Genomic DNA, 22,243 nt, shown 5'->3' on the forward strand with positions numbered 1-22,243 from the left:
CTTCTTTTGTTTTCTGTTACCAGACGAGGAATCACTTTTCCAGCACACGGGAGGAGCTGGAAGATCTGAAGAAGAGGATGAAGGAAGCACCCCTAACCTGCAAGCTGCCTGGGCAGCCAACCATCGAGGGCTACCTGTACACTCAGGAGAAATGTAATGGCTTTGGGATGCAGCTGGATGCACTAGGGCCCAGGGCTGCCCTGACATAACCCAGCTGTGGGCTGTGCTCAGTGCTGTGCCCAGGCCAGCCCTGCTGCACTCGGTGTCACTGCTGCCAGGGCACGGCATGCCCAGGGTGTCACCTTCTGCCAGTGCCCGAGGTGCCCGGGGTGGCAGTGCCTGGGGAAGCAGCAGCAGCCTCAGCTGGCAGCGTTGTCAGCAGTGGCACAGAGCTCTGCCCAAGTGGCAGATCTGTGACAGCACAGGGCTAATTGCCCTCGCTCCAACGAGATGGGATTTACGACTCCAGAGCCTGCAGCTCTGGCAGGCTCTGCCTTGGCTGTGTTTTACCAGGATGAATCTGGTGTCTTGTCCAGCCTCCCTCTGGCAGCCTCTGCGAGCAGCTGAGCACAGCCAAGGTGGAACCAGTGCTGAGTTAAGCTGCTGAGAGCAAAATTTGTAATTCTGAGCAGAACCAAATACAGCCTTTTCCAAAACCTGGCTGCAGCTCTCCATGGCTGTGCAGTAGGAATGCTCAGAGGACAAAAGTCTGTGCAAAACTGTGACCTCTGAGTCTGTTTATATTGCTTTTAAAAGAAAGCACACTCAGTAATTTTAGACCCTAAATGTGGCATGTTCCTGCAGGCCAGTGGCTATTTTCTGCCTCTATTTATGCTTCCCTATAAATCAAGTATGAAAAGTTGTTCTTCCTGACAACTGCAACTTAAAAACAAATTAGAGAAAATATACCAGTTGAATTATTTCCTGTAAAGGGGTTCAGGTAAGAAAACAGAAAAGTTACAATGAATCCAGAAGTAGGAACTTTGGAGTATTTTAAAGCTGCTGAATATCTCAAACTATTGAGCTTTCACTCACAGGAAAAAATAGTGGAGTTTGTGAACATTCAGGACATGTAGAATCCTGCCAGTGTAGCTCTTGGCTGGGCTTGGCCAAACCAGCCTGGCTTGTGGTCAGAGTCCCACAAATGCCCTTTCACCAGCTGTGAGTTGGAGGCAGCTGCTGCCCTGTGCTCCTGTCCTCTCCCTCTCTCCTCCTCCTCTCCTTCTGCTTCTCTTTTCATCTCCTCCCCTTTCTCTCTTCCTCCTCCTCTTCTCCTCCTGACTCTTGCCATTATCTACAAGGGTGATGTCCCCCAGGGCTGTCAGTGTCCATCCCCAGAGAAGGGAGGACATGTGGGCAGCACTGACCCTGCCTTGCTGGCTGCACCCAGCTACAGCCCTGTCCCTGATTCCAGCCTCTCCTGTGTTCTGCAGGGGCACTGGGCATCTCCTGGGTGAAATATTACTGCCAGTATGAAAAAGAGGCAAAAACCTTGCGGATGACACCCACAGACCAGAAGCCTGGAGCTAAGCAGGTGAGTTGGATGTCTGCAAACATTGGCCCAGCTAGTGGCCTCACCTTGCACCCACGTATGGCCTCCCTTCCCGTGACAGCTGACCCTGCAGGTGCCACAGGGGGTGGGCTCTGTCCCCTCCCTGCCTGCACAGGGCAGTTTGGTGTCACCTGGAAGAGGCACACCTGTGAGGAGAGGTCTCACTCCACTGTGTCCCTGGGAGCCCAGGCCCTGCAGGGTTTGGCAGCAGACATGGGTCGTGTGACATGAGAGATAGCAGACAGTGCTGGCCCATGAGTTCAGTCTAGGGTGAAACTTGTGCTTCTCTGGACCAGCTGATGTTGAACCTTCCCCGTGCACAGGGGCTGGAAGCCACAAGAACTGTGGCAGCCACTGAAGTGCCTGAATGACTCAAGTTATTACAGGAGTTACTGCTTCCAAATGCAGCATTTCCTCACAGCACTACGTGCTCACAGCACTCGTTTGTGGTTTGATTTCTGCTCCCAGCACTGGATTTGGGACAGTGTGGGGAGAGGAGAGGGCAACAGCACAGCTCCAAACTGCACTAAGGCACCAATTTGCGTAATTACTTCTTTCACAAAGTGCTTTGGTTTACCAAAGTCTGGGAGTTCCCTGAGTCCCTCCGCGTGACAGGGGAGGGGTGGGAGGATGGAGCACAGCCAGTGCCTCCAGCTGAGTCCCCCGCCCTCCTCTGCCATGGAGCGGGTCCCCAGGGCCTTCCCAGCCAGGCGGGTGTGCTCCAGCGTGTGAGCTCATGGTCTGCTTTTGGCAGGGCTCTGCACGCTGCAGCAGGAAAATAAAATGGATGTTTTGCAACCCCTTGGCAGAGAGCTGGACAAAGAAATAGCCAAACTATTGTATGGAGAGATTTGTTGTCATTTATGCCACAAGCATCTCTAGTAAGGCCTATTACTGCAGGCAGGGGCTTGGAAAACTTAATGCCTTTCCCAAACACTGGCAGTCTGGTAGCCTGCACCATCAGGTCACAGCTGGCCACAAACCCACAATCAAATTATGAATTAACTCCGCTGCAGAGCGCAGGGACACAAACACCCAGGGCCAGAGCTGAACCTCTCCAGAGCATGACTGCTCTGTCTGGGGTGAGGAAATGTACATCCCTCTGCCACACAGTGTTGGTGTAAAGCCATTTGGTTCACTGGTGGTGTGGGTAATTGGTGCTGATGACCAGCCCTGATAAAAATCAGAACCCAGCTATGTCTGAGCACGGGTGAGCGTGGTCCTGGCCTCAGAGACAGGGAGTGTCTCTCTGGCTTGGTTGGAGCAGTGTTCCAGCGCTGTAGGGGCAGAGTGCTGCTGTGTGGGGTAGTGCTGTTGAGTCCAGAACATTCTCTGGCTGAGGGCAAGCCTGGAACTCAGAGCCTCTTGTGTCTCCTGTGATGAAGGTGGGAGGACCACCTGTGCTCCTGGTACCGATGCCATTGAAAGCCAGGGCAGGCAGCATGGGCAGTGCTGTGCTGGGCTGCAGCTGAGGGGCCTGAGGAGCCCAAAATCTCCCATGCTTCTGTCCTCTCACCTTGGATTTCATGTTCTCTCCTAGGGCACCTTGGACCTGACCCTGAAATCGTGTGTAAGGAGAAAGACTGACTCCATAGACAAAAGGTTTTGTTTTGACATTGAAACTAATGAAAGGTGAGAGGCTTTGTGTCTGGTGGCCCCAAACCCCATGGGCCTGCAGGAGATCCCTCTTTGCTATCTATTAAAAACAACTTTTCTTCCTTTCCCTGGGGGAATTCCGCACAGGTCCGGGACCATCACGCTGCAGGCACTCTCAGAAGCCAACCGAAGGCTGTGGATGGAGGCCATGGACGGGAAGGAGCCGGTGAGTGTTCCTGGAGCTGTTCCCGGCTGGAATGTGCTGCCCAGCAGTGTCCTCTGCCGGCGGCTGCTGCTCGGGATCAGTGCTGCACGATCACCATGGGCTCCCTGCCGTTCCCTCAGCTCCTACTGCGCATTTTGGGTTTCCCCCCTAAATCTCGGGATGTTCCCTGCTGTGCCAGACCGCAGCCTTTCCACAGGTTCACTCCTGCTCCTCACTGCCTGCAGGAGATGATGTTTGGTCTGTCCCTGCTCTTAGCCACCTTCTGAAAAGTGTCACTGCCCACCCTGCACCTGTGTTCTCCCTCCTTTCTGTGCCTGCTGGTGTTCCCTTCCTTGAGTGTGAGCAAAGCTCAGAGCCCTGTGGTTTGCCTACAGAACAGAAAATTTCCCTAGCAATAGGTGCCACACTGAAATACAAGGAGGCAGCAGAAACTCCTTGATTGTGCAGATAATGGGTTACTGCCTAATTATAAAATGAGATTTCTATGGGACACTGTCTTTTTGGCTGTGATTGCCTCTGGATAATCTGAGGGTGATTTATGGGATGCTTCATTTTCTTTTAGAAATAAATACCAAATCATGCTGATGATATTTTTGCTTCTCCCTCCCCCATTCCTGCCTTTTTTTCAGATCTATCACAGTCCCATCACGAAGCAGGAAGAAAGTGAGTCACTTCTGTTGCTGTTCTTTGGGCTCTCACAGCCTCGAGGCCAGGCAGGATTTTCCTTGCAGATACGCTCATCCTCAATTCCTGCTGAGTAGCACTGTCCCCGCTCTGTGACAGCAGTGTCACTTCTGTTCTTACACCACAGTAGCTGGCACTGAGCCAGATAAGAACGAGTTGCATAGAACTGCAGTGAGCAGTTTTTATTTAGCCAGGAGTAGCGGGATGTGAGGCTCAGTTTGCACCTCCAAACCCAAAGATTCTGAGGACGTGTCCCTTAACAAAGGTTGTAACAGGGCAATAAAGGTGGCGCTGAGTTCCCTGGATCTCCCACGCACCACCATGTCCCGTGTACCCTGGTTCAGCAGTGGGGTGTACCCTGCAGAGCCCTGGAGCACTGAGACACACTGCAGAGCCCTGGAACCCGTTCTCTGGGGCTCTGTTAGCTGGGTGGAACCTGCATTCTGTCCCAGAGCTCACTTCATCAGCACTGTAACTAGCTGGCTCTAAGGAGCACGGGGGAGCATTCCCAGAAGCATGAGCACAAACCTGCTCTGTGGCCGTGTTCACATCACACGCTGGGAGGAATGTGAATTAGGGTTTCATTGAACAAACATTCTCTATTTGACATAGATTAAAGCTGGTAAGAATTCCAGTGGTATCATAGCCCTCAGTATCAAGCGCCAGGTGGGTCTGTGCTTATTCCTGGGGCAGGGCTAAGAGATGTCTGAGCTTGATGTTGCTGTTGCTGAGAGCAGACAGAATCAGTATGAACAACCTGCTGAAAATGCAGGGATCCCATAGGATTCCTCAGCTCAATGGAGCAAGCCCTGTGCTCAGCTTTCCTCAGCACATCAAGCTGGATTGGTTTTGGTTTTTAATCCTAGTGATGTAGATAAGAAGAAATTACACAGTCCCATGATGAGGAATAGCTTTAACTATAGCTTTTGCTCTGGAAATTATTATTTAAGTCTTTATCAGACACAATCCAAATAATTTACACTATTATTATTATTATTAAATACCTTATTATTAAAGACAGGGAGGGCATAGGGAACAGTGCTGAAACTCAAAATAAATTTGAGGAAAAATGGGAGAACATGTGGAACTAACAACTCCTTGTCAGGATGTCCAGATGTTTCCTGAGGAGGTAGGGGATGTGGGTGCAGGTGTGGACACTGTGCTGGGGCACTGTGGCTCTGGGTGCCAAGAAAGGCCGGGGCTGGGGTTGGAGGTGGGGCTGGGGGGTCCCAGGGGTCTCCAGGAGTGCTCAGGCAGCTAACACAGCTTCCTTTCCAAAACAGTGGAGCTGAACGAGGTGGGCTTCAAGTTTGTTCGGAAGTGCATCAACGCAGTGGAGACCAAAGGTGAGGAGCTCAGCCAGCCTGGCCGTGCTGCCCATGGCCTGGAGTTTCACTGTGCTGCCTGCAGGACAGGGTTACCCACTGACACTGGACTTCAGCTTTTAGCTGAGGAACATGTGCTCTTCAGTTAAATGCATGTTCTTCGGGAGCAGAAATCCCACCTGGTTGGGAATGTTGTGCCAAGGTGGTTGGGGTTGAACTTCCACCTTTATGCTGTTTTCACTCAGGGTTTTCTCAGTTTTGGCCCTGAGCACACCCACTGCTGGACAGGATAACATCTCTGGCAGCAGGGGTGGCTACAGGCTGCTTCAGCCCCAGTCTGTGAAGCAGCAAAAGCAGGTGGAAGGGTGGCAGCTCATCCTCTGGGCTGTCACATATCATCCAGCCTGCACCAGTGAACATCACCAGTGTAGGACAGAGGCCTGGATTCATCTCCAGGTGTGGGGTTGGGGCTGCTGGGGCTGTGGCAGCCAAGGCCCACTGGAGTAGGGAGCAGCAAGGGCACGAAGACCTTGCTGGCAGAGCTAGGAGAGACAGTGATTCTGCCTGTCCCAGCACTGGCCAGTGTTTTCAGATTCTACTTCAGTGTGTTTGTCTTCTGTGGGGCTTTGAGCAAATGTGTGATAAAGCAGCACCCCACAGAAACGGGATGTGAGGGTTGGTGTGTCCCACACCCTGGCTGTGCTCACCTGGCCGTGACATGGTGACCGCGGTGGTGCTGGTGGCTTCAAATGCTGGGGTGAGTGGAGCCCCTACCTGAAGAGCCTGGAGAGTGGGATAGGGTTTGAGATATGGGACAGAACCCAGATATGGGACAGAACCCAGAAATGGGGCAGAACCCGGGATATGGGACAGAACTCGGGATATGGGGCAGAACCCGGGGTGTGGGACAGAGCCCAGCAGCAGGAGAACAACTCCACTAGATGGGGCTTGTGGACTACCAGCAGGAAACCTCGGCTAGTGCTCTTGGCTTTGTCCTCTTAGGAATCACTACGGAGGGCGTGTACCGGACTGTTGGCAGCAATATCCAGGTGCAGAAGTTACTGAATGCCTTTTTTGGTAAGAATTGATTATTCTGTGCAATTCTGTTCTTGAATTGTTTGTGAGGGACAGAGAGGTTCGGGTTCCACAGTGAGAAATGTCCCGCATGGGTTTTGGTCCCTGTGACTCCTCTGAGGCTCATCTTCCCCTTCTTTCCTGGGATAACACACTGAGCTGGACTGGGAAGGTGGACTTTGCAGGGAGCCCTCCACCCTCGTGTGAGGTTTTTCTCTGTAAGGATGGGGGCACCTCGCTGTGTGCAGTGTGTACCATAAGGAGCCAATGTACATGTTAAGAAGTCAATGGATGCATTCCTGCTGTGAGCCTTCCTGTGGCTGGATCTTCCTTGGCAACTGGGGAAGTGTTTACAGTCTTGTCAGGTTGAGGGCTTCAGCAGCACTGCTTTGTGCCAGGACAGGCCCTTCGGGGCTGGGCCCTGGCTGAGGCCATCCTAGCCTCACCTCCTGCTCACCTGTGAGCCTCTCGGGGAACTTCTGGGGTTGATCCCCACCTACCAAGGCCAAGCTTTTCTCCCCAGCCCTGCCTGGGGCTGAGCACAGGGCAGAGATTGTGTTCACCTCTCTGCCTGCGTGCCTCAGGCTCATGCCAGCTCAGACATCTGATATTAATGCAGCATTCGGAGGCTTTGGCTGTTTCCTATTGCTTCTACTCTGGATGTTGTTTATTAAAACCCTGGTTTGTACCAGTGTCTGGCTATGCCCAGTTCTCACAGAGCCATGACCTCGGGCATCTGCCCAGCTCTGCTGGCCAATGACTCATTGCTAAGCCTCAGGTTCTATTGCTGCTTGATTCTCACCCTCCCTGTGAGCAGCTCTGTGGTTTTCTCCTCTGAATCCCACCAGTGAGTGGCTTTTTGTTTTGTTTATCTGCATGGGTCTGGGTAACCACTTGCCACCTCACTGCATATGAAAGCATAATGGAAAGTCCAACACCACAGAAATAACTGCTGCAGCAGGATTTCATCTATAACCACTCAAAGGAGATAATTTAATATTTTTTTTAGTCTCTAGTCCTATTTATTTTCAAAAATAAATCCTGCTGTTTATTTCTGCAGTCCAGTTTCCCCCGTCCTACAGCTACATCCTTCACTTAGTGGCGCCATGGATATGATGCGGTTTGTTGAGGGGGTAGGCAGGAGCAAATTGTATTTCCATGCTGCTGAGCCTCCCCTGAGTTCCCTCCTCTCTGTGAAGCAAGAGGGAATGCTTCCATAACAGCCTTCAGGGGAGTAGCTGCAAATAAGAGATTTGAGCTGACATCCAGATTACTTTGGATGTCAGAAAGTTTGTCTTGGACCTGTTGAAATCCGTTGTTTCTGCCAGCCTTGTGAAAAAATAAACTATAGAGAATATGTTCTCAATGACTTGTCAGCACTGCCTAAATTTCACCTTGTGTTTCCCTCTTTGTCCCTCATTAGCACCACTCCCCAGCCTCTCCAAAACCCTGACACTGGTGCTGTTTTTCTGCTTTTTCCAGCCATGGGAATTAGGAGCTCTTGTTGTGTGCTGATGTGGCTTTGTTTATCTCAAGGGGAATCCCCATCCCAAGCAGTCTGTTTATTAGCAACCTCTGAATGAACTTTATTCTAAAACCTTTTCATTCTTCTTCCAGATCCAAAATGCCCTGGGGATGTGGATCTCCAGAGTGGGGACTGGGACATCAAGACCATTACCAGCTCACTGAAGTTCTATCTCAGGTAGCACTGCAGGTCACACCTGCCCCAAGGAGGCAAAGGGGACTGGGGCTGATCCAGATGAAAGGTGACATGAGCTGCCAGATATTCATAACTGGCTGTTGAAAAAGGCAAAGTGACAAAGGCTTTGGGAAGAAGAATGATAAATACAGGTGTTGCAGAATCCCTCAGTCCCATGAGGAGGGCTCTTTCACAGATACTGATTGCAAAGGGAAATGCCACTGGGCCTTGGTGGCACTGAGGGATGAGGCAGTTTGCCCATTGGTCCAACGTGTCACAAGTGGGTCACAATTGCCCTGCAGAGCTGAGTTTTCTTTCTGGTTGTTGCAGGAACCTGTCTGAACCCGTCATGACGTACAAGCTCCACAAAGAGCTGGTCCTGGCTGCCAGTAAGTCCCACAGCTTCTCCACTGATGGTCCCTGGCCCTGCTCTCCCCAGCCAGGGTCCATCAGAATCACTTGGCAGAGCTCTGCCAGCCCAGCTCTGTGGTGTCCAGCTGCTTCACCTGTAGAGAGAGCTGAGGCTCCTTTCTCCAAGTGCAGGAGATGTGGTGCTGGATGTTCCCTTCCCTCCTTTGCTCCTGCAGTGCCATTCCCTCAGACAGGGCCTTGTGGTCTCAGGGGAGAGAATGAATAACACCTATTCTTTCTTGAAAAGGGAAGTGTTCCACCTCTTTTTGAAGGTGGTCAAGCCCAGGATTTTTCATTTCAGAGCTGGTTAAGCCCATGATGGCTGGGTGTGGGCAGGACATTTACCCCTTCCCTACTCTGCCTCAGAAACTTGAACCCTTGAGCTTCCCAGCCACCCAGACCCCACACTATTTTTTCACACAGAGTGTTTTATTGTTTCCTGATTATTTATTCTTCTAATGGTGACCTCTTTGGGTCAGGGACTCAGGTTTTTTCCCTGCAGGATATTTTTAGGTGTTGTTCAGTGTCAGAGCTCTCTGGGCTTATAGACTCCCAGGTGTGTGGAACAAGGGTGTGAAGGGGAGGACCTGCCCATGCCCAGCCTCTTTTGGAGGGTTTCCTTGGGCTCCCTTTCAAGCTCCATTTCTTCCTCTTTCCACTTCATGTTGTTTCTCACAGTGTTCACCCTGTTGCTGTGAAATCTCACTTCCCTCTGCTCCCTTTTGCTCCCATGCTGCACAGGGAATAGCTTCCACAGGTTTCCTTTGACTTTATATTTCCCTGGTGTGTTTAATTTGAAAGTGTGGGGTATAAATTCTTCTTTGTGTTGCTGTTTTCCAGAGTCTGAGAACCTGGATTACAGGCTGGGAGCCATTCATGCACTGGTGTATAAACTGCCTGACAAGAACAGGGAGATGTTAGAACTCCTCATCCAGCACCTTGTCAAGTAAGCAGATGTTTTCCTCTAAAACCAAAGAAAGGGGAATAATAGAATCAGCAGGCCAAGCCTTTTTGGGAGGTCAGGTTTGCAAAATTTTACATGGGAATTTCCATGTGGATTGCACAAATGGGGTGACTATCCTTGCTGCCCTCTGCATGAACTGATGCTTCTCTTTCTGGTGGTTCCTTCCATCTCATTTCAGATATGCACAGAGCAGGAAATAATTTAAAAATGAAAATAGTCATTGAGAGCAGGGGCTGTAAATTGTCACTCCTCAGAAATGTATTGGAAACTTCCATAGTGTGCTCCCTATATTCAGTTCTCTTCCTTCAGAGGGAAAGAAAATTAAAGCCAGAAGTCAGTGCTGCGGAAATAGGATATAGGATTTAAATTATTCCTTTTGTGCATATGTTGTGCAGATAATTTTTGATTGCAGAGTTAAAGAGGAGCTGGGAGTGGGAAGAGATCAAATAAAGATGCTGTCAGCACGTTGCTCTCTCCAGCATCTGTTCGAGCCAAATGTGTGTGTCAGAGCTAGAGCTATGTTTGTCACTGCTGGGAAACAAATTCTGAAACACAATGAAGAAAATTGAATTACTGATTCTTAATGTATCCTGGGTTTTGTTTGGGTTTTTTGTTTGTTTTTTTTTTTTTCCCTTGGAATAAGATCTGTTTGGGAAAATAAACCAAACCAAACTCTGTCCCTCCTTCCCCTGCCTCTGCAGCGTCTGTGAGCACAGCCGGGAGAACCTGATGTCGCCGTCCAACATGGGGGTGATCTTCGGGCCCACCCTCATGCGAGCTCAGGAGGACACTGTGGCAGCCATGATGAACATCAAGTTCCAAAACATCGTGGTGGAGATCCTGATAGAGCACTTTGGGAAGGTACGGGGCAGCTCCAGCCTGCTCCTGCAGACTGTTGCTGTGGTAACACGGCAGCGCTCGGGCTCCTTCTGGAGCCTCCTTGGGCTGCCTTTATGTAACACTCTGCTCTGAAAGGCTTCAGGAGGAAGCAAAGGGTAGCAGGTGTGCTCCTCAGTGTTGCTGTTATCTGATCCCAGAAGAAACAGTGAGTCTGGGCATTTTTATCTGTTCTTTTTAAACAAGGGGAAGCTTTATTGGAAAAAACCCTGTTGTATTGACCAGGCATTACAGGGCTTCACTCTTTCCTTTGCTAGACAGGAGCTAGGCCAGAGGAGGATTGGTTTTAATGGGCACAGTTCAAGATGAGACACTGCACATCTGTTAAATCAGTGGAAAAAACCTAGAGCAGACAAGTGTTGAATGGTTGATGAAAGTAATTCAGCTGTGGTTGCGTTCAGATACAGACACAGGGATGGCGTGGAAATGGTATGGAGAGCCTGTGGGAGGTGCTCCCTGGACTTAGGGGGAGTCTGAGGGAGCTGCTGCCTGGGGTGGGGCCTTCAGAGGAGCTGAGGCTGGTGCCCATGTCCCTGGGCCATGCTCTTATAGGACTGAGAGCCCTGGAGAGCCTCCAGTCTCATCTGTCTTCCATGCATCTATGCTGGGTATTCATATTTCAGCCTCAGCATCGCCCATGTGCCCAGCCAGGGTCTGGTTGCTGGGGTGGTGCAGAAAATGCATGTGCAGACAGCAGCTTTGTCATGTGGAGCTGTGCCTTTGGAGAGCAGAATGTTCCACTGTGTCTGTGCTCACTCTTGCTCTGATACCCGACACCTCAGGGGTGTCTGGTGGCTGGGAGATGACAAGAGCTGGGTGTTAATATTGAAAGCTGGAGCAGCCTTTGCATCCAGAGCAGCAGATCCCGAGCAGGGAGCAGATTACTGCCCTGGTAACAGCCCTGGGTTCCAAGGAGCAGGTTGGGTCCTCCAGCTTTTCACAGCAGAGTACACAGTGTACACATTTTGTTCAGGGATGCTGTTTGCTATGAGGGGGCAGCACATGGGCAGGGGCAAAGCTCCCTTTGGAAAGGGAAGAGGCAGCCAAAGCTGGAACAGCAAGGTTCTTGTCAACAGGGATGTGGAGCCAGAGCAACCAGGTGGGGACAACATAGGGGTATGGGACCAGATAAGGGGGTGGAATTCTGCTGTGATGCCAAGGCATTGAAACGGAATGAAAGAGCTCAGAGAGGCTTCTGAGTACCCAGAGCAGAAGCTCATGGAAACACCAGCCAATTCCTTTATAGGTCTCTATGAACACTTGTAATAAATTCCCACAGAAAAACAAGGGCTGGTTTGTGTCTGGGATCTCACACTCTCGTTCCAGAGATGAGACTCTGTGCTCCTCTCCTTACAGCCTGCAGCACAGTCTGAATCAACATACCCTGCCACCTCTGAGAGCTTTAATTAAGCCAGATGTCTTTTTACTTGCTTTTAATTTCTCCAGCAATAAGGTTAAGTTAGTCACATTTATTGGATTGAGTTTTTAAGTTCAGCGTTGGAGCTGAGAGTCTGCAGCTTACACATGAGCAAACAACTCAGATGAGACTTGGAGGAAGAGGGGATGTGAGTTATATGGTGCAATCTGAAGATTCTGAGGACAGAGTAACTATTCATGAAGTGTTTGTGGATAATTGCTGTTTCCACAGCTCATGTTTCACTCCCATGGTTAAATTAAATAGGTTGATTGTTCTGGAAACACCTTCCCTCACCTTCCTCCTCAAGGTGAGGGTCTGTCAATATCTTTGTACCTTTATGTTATTTGACTTGATTTTCAATTAGAAGAAAATCAGAGCCTGAACCCACCTCTTAAACACAGTCACTTGTGGTTGGTTTAGCTTGGGTTTCAGGTGTTGAAAGCAGTATTCTTTGGTACCTGTGTAAGTGTCCATGGGGAGCTTAATGTTTCTTTTAAAAGCAGGATTGGATTCTGCTCAGGATAAAGGGGTGAGGTTGATATTTCCAAAGAATTTCCCTCCTACAGGCAACTCTTTACTGTTTTATTAATACATGAGCTGCTGCTTTTAATTCATGTGCTGCTATGTCACAGCAAAGAGTACTCCAGTACTCAGGCCTTGTGTTTTGGACTGGGGAACATGTCTTGCCCCTGCCCAGAGCCCAGCAGGCAGTGAGCCAGCACCTGCCCTGTGTCACCAAACCCTGAGTGTGGGGTTTTTGTTTTCCAGAGTGGGTGTGTAATCTTCCCTCACTGGAGATATTCCAGAACTGTCTGGACACAATCCTGGGCCATTTGCTCCTTAGGGAAACCCTGCTTGAGCAGGGAGGATGGACCAGGTGACCCACTGTGGGCCCTTTCAGACTGAACAGTTCTGTGTTGTTTCTCCTCTCCTCATGCATATTGGCACAGGCTGTTGGGAGCAAAGCCTGGTCCTGACACATGGATTTATCCAAAGCAGCCCAGGCTGGGCCAGAGCAGCCTGACCGTGGGATGTGAGGAGCCGTCTGCTGCTGCCCTCCCTCCCCAGGCACACACTTGGGACCAAGGAGTTTAAACTAGGGACATATTTTCCTCTCCCATCCCCCATCTGGGTCTCCTAGCCCTTCTTTTTGGCCCAGACAAGAAGGAATATACTTTTGGTTTGAATTACCAAAATGAGACGCTTAAATCAGAATGTTACATTTCTTCATGGTAAGATTTTTCTGGGTGATGCAATTAAGCTGTTTTTACATATTGAAGTGTAGTCCAAGGGTGTGGTGACCCAGCATGCCAGTGAGGCTGGCACAGCTCTCCTCCCCTGGGCTGGAGCCAGGAAGGGTCCAGCTCCACATCACCCAGGACAAGCAGTGCAGCCTCTGGGCTCAGCAGCTCAGGCCACCTCTCCATAGTAACTTAGGCTTTAAAACCTGATAAAACTTCAATTAACATCCCTGTGAAGAACACAGGAGCAGCTGCTTTGGGCCTTAATATGGTGTTTCAGCTCTTCAGATATATTTCGTTTTCAGCTCTTAAAAAAAGCCTTGATATAAATGAGGACATCTCAAATAATCCCAACTAAATAGGTGCTACATGACCAGTGAGAAAAGGAGATAAAACTTCTCAGTAGCACTGCTTTTATGCCAGTATTTTATCCCAGGTAATTTCCTGGTGCCAAATGTGTCATTGTAAACCAAGAGCTGAAGGCTTTTAGTGTTTGATCTGGAACAATGCAGGGTTGGTTTGGGTGCTGTGACAATGAGAATCTTGATGTTGGTCAGGAGCTGTCAGCTCCAAAGTCTTCCTCATCTGCTCCAGGGGAATTTGCTTCTACAAATTGTTTGTGTTTATGATCTTCCTGCTGAGCTGCAGGGACAGTGTCGGTGGTGGGGACAGTGTCAGTGATGGGGAGAGTGTCAGTGGTGGGGACAGTGTCAGTGGTGGCCACCATCACCCTCTGTGCTGGACAGGGGCACCTGCAGCAGGAGGTGAGGCAGCAGCCCCTTTGTGTCGGGTCACCTGAACGTGTCTCCCTTTGCAGATCTACTCTGGCCCCCCTGAAGACACCACAGCCCCCCCAGTGCCCCCACCCAGGGTGGCTGCTCGGCGGCACAAACCCATCACCATCTCCAAGCGTCCCCTGAGGGAGAGACCTGTCTTCTTTGGTGCCTCTGTGGAGGAGAGTGGAGGTCAGTCTGGCTGTTCTCTGATGCCTTACCTGCTTCTCACCCCTCCTGTAACACCTTCCCAGGAGCAATGGAGGTAACAGCAGCAGGGCTGCACTTTCCAGGTCCTGGACATGGCTGGCAGTGAGGGCTGCTCAGAGAGAAAGGAAAGCCAAAAACACTCATACATTGATTTCATCATGTCACAAGTCAGACTTTCTGGGTTTTTCTGCTACCTGCTGCATTCTCCAGTAGCTAAACTAAGGCTGGTTCTTAGCACAGGAGAGGCACAGAGGAGAGGTTTTGTGGCATCAGAGGCAAAAAAACTGCATGGAGTGTTGGTGGGGTGGTAGCCAGGCAGGGCTGTGCTGTACGAGGCCCAAGAGGTCTCAAGCTGGCTCAGCTGCTGGCAGTTCCACACCCAGAGCAAGAACTCCAAAGAACTTTTTTAGGAAGCAGTAAAGGCATTTTCTAGATTAAGTTCTACTTTGATATTATTCGTAACGGCTTCACCATTTCTTTACAGTCAGCTGGATTAACAGTAAAGGGCACATCACCTTAAAATCATGTTTCTGCACCTGATTTGCTTTAGTTGTCCCTGCAGGCTGTGCCCTGATTCCACAGTCACCAAAAAGATGGAAAGTCTCTTTCTCCATTAGTTTTTAGAGCTCTGATGATGTTTAGGTATAAAGTGCACCTTGTAACACAGGCAAAACATGATGGATTCACCTTGCTCTCTAAAACTGCAGACTGCTAATGGAGTTGTGGCTGGCCTTGCATTTCAATGCTTCCTTGACCTGGGAGCAGAAGCATTTGTTCACTTTGGTCCGCCCTGAGGCTGCACAGGGAGCAGCAGTGTTCATAGCAGAGCTCCTGCTTGCTCCTAGGTCTGCAGCACAGCAAGAGGGGTGGGATGGGTGGCTTTTGGAGGCACACCAAGAGCGGCACACACCTAACCCCACGGCTCTCTGCCCTCTTGTCTGCACAGCAGAGAGGCTCGGCCAGACCCCCAATGGCGGCGGCGTGGAGGCCCCCAGGCCCCTGCTCCGCAGCCGCCTGCCCGCGCCCCGGCCAGGGGGGGACGAGCCGGGGCGTCCCCCCGCCGAGAGCCGGCCCCAGCCGCGCGCTGAGCCCGAGCTGGGGAAGATGGGGAGCAGGCTGCAGGATGGAGGGGCGAAGGCAGCTGCCAGGGCGGCCAACGGGGTGGTGACCAGCCCTGCCCTGAGGACCGCCACGCTGCAGGCCAGGAGACCGGCGCCACGGCCGGGCATCTGTGGCAGAGAGGGTGAGTGTGTGCAAGGGGCAAGCCCGAGGTGCCCGAATCAGCCCTCCCTGGGCCTCTCCCCTTGAGTCCTCTCCCAGCAGGAGTGGCTGGGAGACCAGACAGCCTAAGGTGTGGGCACGGATAAAGTCTGACACTCATTCCTTGTTGACTTGACTCTTAAAGACTTTGCAGGGTTAAGTGAATAGTAAGGTTGCCTAATCTTGGGGAAGAAAAGAAGCCGTAGTGTCACTGTCCCGGATGAAAGCTCAGCTGCAGGAATCACCAGTTTGTGCTGTTCCTCTCCCTTTCATAGAGCAGCAGCGCACAGGGTTGGGTTAAGAACACTTGTCATTCCCAGGAAGTATCAGCTTCAGCGTCAGCAACTGCATTGAGTTTGTCCTTACAGGTCCAGCTCCAGCCCCTGTTCCCAGTGCCAGGAAAGCTTTTCTGAGACAGGTAGCGTGGCAACTTTTCCTGGACTCTGTCCCTCTATTCTGTCTATTGGCCACTGTCAGTGAGAGAGTGTTGAGGCAGAGGGACAGAACTAAACCCACGGACCTGTTTAGTGCCCCTTCACAAATATCTGGCCTCTGCCAGAGCTCTCTGCTCAGTGTTTGTTATCTCCATCCCTGCAGGTGACTGTGACGGTGTTCCTAAGCCACGTTCCCATGGTGATAAACCTGTGATAACGCGTCCCCCTGTGAGACCTCCGGATCCACCGTGCCGCACACCCGTCCCTCCAAAGCTGGAGCAGAGGCCAGATCTGATAGCAGGCACTGCAGAGGAGATGCCCTCATCTGTGTAAGCCAGCAGCCTGTGGCAAATGCTTGGTGCTGGCAGGGACACTTAGGGGCTCAGTGGCTGGAGCCTGTGGATGTCCCCTTGGCACTGGTGCAAGTGCAGGTTTGAGTGTCACTCGCAAAGCTGAGAAGATGGCATGGCCAGGGAGAGGAGTGGGGCCACAGCAAAGACAAACACGAAGCTTTGGGGCTGCTGAAGCACAGCCTGAGGGCTGAGCCTTGCCCCATCCCCTTCCCTTTTGTTCCTGGGTCAGTGGAGCTGAGCCCCTTCCTGCCTGCCCTCAGCAAACCCCTCAAACGAGACACTTCCTGGTGCAGGACAAGATCCAGCTTGGATCTTCTTAAGGAAACTGGATGGAGTTCAGCTTCATCTCATCCTCAGTTTTCTTTCAGATTTTAAGAGAGTCAGAAACCCTGCTGGCTTTAGTGGGAATTCACCTAAAGAAAACAAAAGGTGCCATGAGGGTCAGCTCTGTGCCAGAACTGCCTTAATTCCTTCTCTGGGATAATTTAATTTCTCTTTCTTGAGCACATGAGAAGGAAAGACCATAAAGGGGATGGATGCACACAGGATTATAGGCAAGAGCATGGAAATAATGACTGGATGTGGCACTTGGTGCTATGTTTTATTTGGTGTGGTGGTGTTTGGTCAAAAGTTAGACTCGATGATGTTGGAGATCTTTCCCAGCCTGAATGATTCCATGATTCCATGGTTCTATAGACAGCCCAGCCAAAGTGCTGGTGGGGGATGTGGGGGTGGAGCGAGCACAGAAGGAGCCCGGCTATGCCTTGGCACAAGAACTGTCAGTTGAAGGTGATCTCTGCAGTTCTGCCAATGCTGCAGCTCATTCCCCTGGCACAGAGCAGATCTCATTAGCAAATTGCCAGGTCAAGTCAGAAGAGACTTCTCCTGTTTTCTTTGCAGGGTGGCCTCTAGGACCAAGTTCTTTGAGACAGCATCCCGAAGAACAGGCAGGTAAGGCTGGCACGGGGAAGGCTGCATGTGGGCAGCAGCAGCCCTGCAGCACAGGATGCTCCCTCTGAGGCAGAGCCAGCACACACAGCCCCAGCCCCAGGCCTGCCTTGTCTTGTAGTCACAAACAGCAGATGGGGCTCAGCTAAAATGCTGAAACTAAATAAAGAGCACAAAGCTAAGAATGTGAGTCCAGATACAGACTTGATAAGTTAAATGTGCCAAGCAAGAAACATCCCTGTGGATCCCTGTTACCATGAGTGTGGGTCTGTGTGATGTAGTGCCTGTTGTACTCGGTGCTATAGTCTAGTTGAGGTGTTAGGGCATAGGTTGGACTTGATGATCTTAGAGGTCTCTTCCAACCTCATTATGCTGTGATTCTGTGATACTCAGGCTTTCTGGGAAGATCAGGTCATGGGTGAGGTGATGAGGGCTGGTTAGGTCCCAGCAGCTGCCGAGAGAGCATGGCTGGGTCCAGCACAGGGGGTGTGCAGACAGGATGCTAGGGGCTTATGGGGACACAGCATGGGCAAAGCCTTTGGCTCTGAGTGGCAGCAGGTGCCATTTGTGACAATATTTGCCCAAATAAATCTCAGCTTCCTGCTCTGAAAAGCTGCCAATCTCTGCCCAAGAGAGAGCAGGTTTGTGTGTAAGTCTGAGAACTGCTGCTACTGGTAGTGAGAGAGAAAACATTTGTGCTATTGCAAACCAGACTCCTCCCTGCCCATTACCCAGCCTCAAGGAGCTTGTGGAGCTGAGCTGGAACTTGCTCCTTGCACTCATTTTTTATCTATTCTTCTATGTCCTTTTATCCAGTTCTTCATCACCACAAGGCAGGATTCCAAGTGATGACAGCTGAGGCTAAAGGTACGTATTTATGACAACAAATGGAATGATAAACTGAAAGCAGACGTGTAAGACAAAACAGCATTTATGGGGCTGTGGGGTTCCAGTGGTTCTGCCATTATGGGTGGATGTGCACTGCTGCACAGAACATGGAGCTTGTTTTCTTCTTCCAGGCTTTGTAAGCACACCTCAGCCCAGCTGGACCCAGGAGACTTTCTGTGCTTGTGACCCAGGAGTCAGAGCTGAGCCTTGCCAGCCCCAGTGCCCTGGAGAGCAGCTATCTTACGGACGATGATTTCTGAGCCACAAGTGGGCTCGGAGACCCACGAAGAAATTAAGAGAGGGAGACCACAATGGAGAGCAGGTCCTGCCCACACATCTGTGTTGAACTGTTCCCTGCCCTCCAAGCTCTCCTCTCTCCTGTGTATGCCCGTGCAGGTGGCAGCAGCATGGGCAGGGCTGGGGGACACAGACTGCCTGTGGAAGGGACAGTGTTCACCTGCTCACTTTCAGGAAACATGCCTTGAAAAGTGTGTATGGACAGCACAAGGGCTGAGTCCCTGTGTTTGGATGCAAGGGCAAAACAGCTGCAGTCCCCGCTTGCCCTCAGAAGCCCCTTCCTTTGTGCTTGTGTCCCTCGCTTGGTGCTTGTCAGTGTGTGGGACAGCTGTGCCTGGTAACGCTGCCCATGGTGGCACAAGTGGGGCAGGGATGGGGGAATCACTGTGCTCAGCTCTGTGGGATGTCTCCTCATCTCTTGGACATCCCTGGTCTGGGACATTACACTGACAGACAGGCTTGGCCGGGGGCTTGCCCTGAGCCATGGCCGCAGCCTTGCCTGGGACCAGCTGTCAGGCAGCACCCTCGGGTCAGCAGCCTCCAAGGGTGCTGCTGGCGGAAGGGAGCAGCAGGTGCTCCTCCTCTTCCTCCACTGCCTCCTCTTCCATGTGAGCCACACTCCCACCAGATCCTCTTCTCACAGGCCCACCAAGAATTCTCCATCCTGGGTGATTGCGGTGGCCAGCACAGAGGTGCTGAGGATCTGAAACTCACTGTTTGTGGGTCAAACCCATTGTTTTGTTTTGTTTTGTTTTTTCAGAACTGCCCAGTTTCTTGTTTGCTTGTTTATTCATTTCCAGTACAAGATGCCCAGCCTGTCCCTCAGCCATGGCCCTGTGGATGATGCCATTGGCCCGGGAAGTGTCCCTGGCCAGCACCTCTGTAGCAGTAGAGGCTTTTCTGTTGCTCCAGCTGCCACCAGGGCCCAGCTCCAGGCCTGAGCATGGCAGAGAGCTGCTTCCTCGCTTCTTCCACCCTCCCAAAGACGACTCCCTCCTTTTGAATGGTTTTCTTTAGGTGCTGAGAACATTTGCAAACCAGTGGCCAAACATTCCCAGGTGCTCCGTTCCCCTGAGCATGGTGTCCTGCCCGGCGCAGGCCCTTCCCATCTCCTGGCACTCTGCCCCTGTGTGACCTCGTGTCTCATATTGCTGAATGGCACACACTGGAGCTCACGTGTGTCATGTCCATGGTGCTCTCACTCCCTTGGCTTCAGCAGTGCCCCAGCTGCTCCCTCCTTTAGGCCTGGCACGTGAAAGTGGCTTTCAAACCAAACCAGCCCTGTGCTGTGGCACTTGAGGCTGTGCCACATGCACTGGCAGTACCTGGGCTGTGCTGGCCCCTCCTGCTGCAGCCCCTCACCAGGGGTTCAAGGACAATGCACAGTGGTTCTGATCAGGGATCTGTGAACAGGCAGGATGGAGCTGAAGCTGGAGCCAGCTGCTCTGACCAGCCTGGCATTGGGGCCCTGTGCCTGCAGCACATCACCCCCTGGCCCTGTTAGGGTGTTGGGCTTGTGTCTCCTGCACAAAAAGCCAGCATTTCCCTACTGTCCTTCCTGCTTTGGGCTGCTGTTTGGGGACCCCTCGAGCCTTTCAGTTTGGGAAGCTCCCTGGGTTGTGCAGATGTGCGTGGCACTGGAGGTGACATTCTGTGGGAGCAGTGGCTTGTCACATCCTCTCCTGCTCATGCCCACTGCCCAGCACAGACCCCCAGGACAGAGCCTGGCTCCATGTGTAGGGAGAATCCAAGGGTGGTCGGTTTTCCATCAGGTAGTGCGAGCAGTGGGGAGAGGCAGCTTCTTGCAGATTATTTCATGGTGTCCTTTTAAAGTTCTTTGTCACTTGTATGTCTGTGTTGATTTTTCCTGCACCTCTGGGTGCAGCTGAACACTGGGGACCAGCAGCTGGAGCAGTGGGGGATGCTGGTTGTGCTGGCAGGGGGCTGTGGTGTCCAATTCCTGCTGCCATGAGGCACAGTCCCTGCTGCTGTGGGGCCCAATCCCTGCTGCTGTGAGCACAGTCCTTGCTGCCAGTGGCCCAGGAGTGACAGCTGGGAATGTGAGATCGCCCTGTGCAGCATGGCAGCCCCCAGCATCAGCCCTGGAGCCACTGTGATGTGTACCAGCTTAGGTTACTGCGAGTGTTTATAAAGTTTCCATGAAGTGAAACAGCCATCTCGGTGTGTTTTGTTCCCTTCACCCTGGGCCCAAGCGCTGCCCCCACTGCAGGCAGCCCTGCTGTGGGGCCCAGCTGTGTGCCCCAGGGAGGTCACACAGGGCTGTGTCCATGGGATTTGGAGTGCCCTGGGCTCTGCCATAGCCCCACTCTGGGTTTGCAGTCCCCAAAGCTGGTTTTTTACATTTTTCTAACTGGAGAAGCTGCCCTGCCAAGGCTGAATAATGCCTGGACAGTGTCATGTGCCGTGGGTCGCTGAGACTCCAGTTTTCCTGTGACCACCAAGGGCTTCTTTCCATCTATCCAGCACTCTTTTCCCCTCCTCACAGCTGTTCCTCCCCATTTTGACTCTGACATTGTGTACCAGTATTTGCTTTTCTTCAACAGCTAGCCCTCTCCCAGGAGAGAACAGCTTCTCTCTCTGACACAGGAATCTTGCAGACAGCTTTGGAGCCTGGGTTTCTGGAGAAGCTTGATGGAGGTGACCTCTCCAGAAGGTGTTCCTGGGGGCCCAGGGACAGCCAAGCTGCCTCCACAGCCACAAGGGTTCCCAGCTGGAGAAGGGGTGCGTTCCCACCCACACCCTGCTCAGGGCTGGTCGGTGTTTTTGGGATCCCCCTGCAATTATTTCATGCGAGCCCGGCCGCTGCCCGCAGTCCCTTGGTGCAGCCCCGGCCAGGTTTGCCAGCTCTGAGAGGTCTGAGCCGTGCTCTGGCTCTGGGCCCGAGCAGCCGGAGCGCTCCCGGGGCAGGCATGGACACAAAGCACCAGGAGCAGCAGCTGGAGGGTTTTCTGCTTGTTTTTTTCTTTCTTGTTTCTCTCAAAAGTTTCCTTGTGGAGCTGTAACTTTTCCAGCGTTGGATGTGTTCAAAACAGCAGCATTTGGGGAACTAAACTGTTTCCCTTTCCTCACTAGGCCTTGTATGAAATGATTGTGAACTGCCCCAAGAATCCTTGTCTCCCAACCCACAGGTGCCTGGCTTGCTTTCTTACAGAAAACATTTGGATTCAATACAAGCAAGAAAATTATTTTCCAGCACAAGTAAAACCTTTCAGTTTTTTATAGAGAGAAGATAACAAAACAAGCAGTTCCAAAGCTTGAGCCCAAGCCTCAGTGAGTTCTTCCCAGAGGAAGAATTTGAAGAGGCCAAAGACTCCACAGCAGACACATCTGTGTGATAAATTTAGAATTGAAATATACTTAGTGGAGCACTGACATCTGAAATTTATGTGCTACAGGAAGACCCACAAAGGCGCCAGAATCCACCCACGTGGTACTCCTTGGAGGATCAGAGCCGTAGTTTTCAGCTCTGTCATTCTTCCTGACCCATCCCACTACACCATTGCCCATGTGGATGCTCCGAGCTGGGAGCTCCCTGCCCTGGGCAGGTTCCTGGCAGCCCTTAGCAGGTTTCTTGGCCTGTACATATGGCTGTAAATCAGGTCGGGCCTCCAAAAAATCCTGTGATTGGTTTAAACAATCAGGAGACGCTTTGAACCACTAAAGGCCATAATGTTTTCCATTTTCTGTGTTTTCAGAAGTTCAAGAAGTGATTTCATAGCTTCTGCCAGTGTCTCTAAGAGCTCCTGCAAGGCAGGACTTCTGACAATTCTTAAAATCCTGCATAAAATGGGCCATGCCCATGAAGGCTCAGAGAGGCAAGTGCCCATGGGTTCCATCCTCCCAGAGCTCCACCCTTCCTCACTCTGTATCCTGCACACCCCAGCTTCCTTCAGTGCCTTGGCCCCACAGGCTCTCCTGGTGGCCACTATCCCCATTGAGGCAGGGCAGGAACAAAAGAACTCCAGTTCAGAAG

The 22,243-nt window shown here is 51.6% G+C and overlaps 1 protein-coding gene across 3 annotated transcripts in view; it reads left to right on the forward strand.

The window, feature by feature from the left end:
• OPHN1 (oligophrenin 1) overlaps nucleotides 1-20,419 on the forward strand; it is a 49,661-nt gene extending 29,242 nt beyond the window's left edge. For 2 of the 3 annotated variants that reach the window (XM_021548405.4, XM_085570739.1), the window contains 17 exons: nucleotides 24-153; nucleotides 1,434-1,534; nucleotides 3,093-3,184; nucleotides 3,296-3,374; nucleotides 4,004-4,037; nucleotides 5,342-5,404; nucleotides 6,386-6,460; nucleotides 8,075-8,159; nucleotides 8,487-8,545; nucleotides 9,408-9,513; nucleotides 10,233-10,392; nucleotides 13,904-14,051; nucleotides 15,016-15,312; nucleotides 15,927-16,092; nucleotides 17,017-17,067; nucleotides 17,881-17,931; nucleotides 18,084-20,419. In XM_021548405.4, coding sequence (XP_021404080.1) covers nucleotides 24-153; nucleotides 1,434-1,534; nucleotides 3,093-3,184; nucleotides 3,296-3,374; nucleotides 4,004-4,037; nucleotides 5,342-5,404; nucleotides 6,386-6,460; nucleotides 8,075-8,159; nucleotides 8,487-8,545; nucleotides 9,408-9,513; nucleotides 10,233-10,392; nucleotides 13,904-14,051; nucleotides 15,016-15,312; nucleotides 15,927-16,092; nucleotides 17,017-17,067; nucleotides 17,881-17,923 — 1,689 coding nt within the window. In that variant the 3' untranslated portion in view covers nucleotides 17,924-17,931; nucleotides 18,084-20,419. The remainder of the gene's footprint in view (nucleotides 1-23; nucleotides 154-1,433; nucleotides 1,535-3,092; nucleotides 3,185-3,295; nucleotides 3,375-4,003; nucleotides 4,038-5,341; nucleotides 5,405-6,385; nucleotides 6,461-8,074; nucleotides 8,160-8,486; nucleotides 8,546-9,407; nucleotides 9,514-10,232; nucleotides 10,393-13,903; nucleotides 14,052-15,015; nucleotides 15,313-15,926; nucleotides 16,093-17,016; nucleotides 17,068-17,880; nucleotides 17,932-18,083) is intronic. The other variant, XM_085570738.1, reaches the window with a different exon arrangement.
• Nucleotides 20,420-22,243: the final 1,824 nt, after the last annotated feature.

This window comes from Lonchura striata, chromosome 4A (genome assembly GCF_050655825.1).
Source record: "Lonchura striata isolate lonStrDom1 chromosome 4A, ASM5065582v1, whole genome shotgun sequence".
Lineage (NCBI taxonomy): Eukaryota > Metazoa > Chordata > Aves > Passeriformes > Estrildidae > Lonchura > Lonchura striata.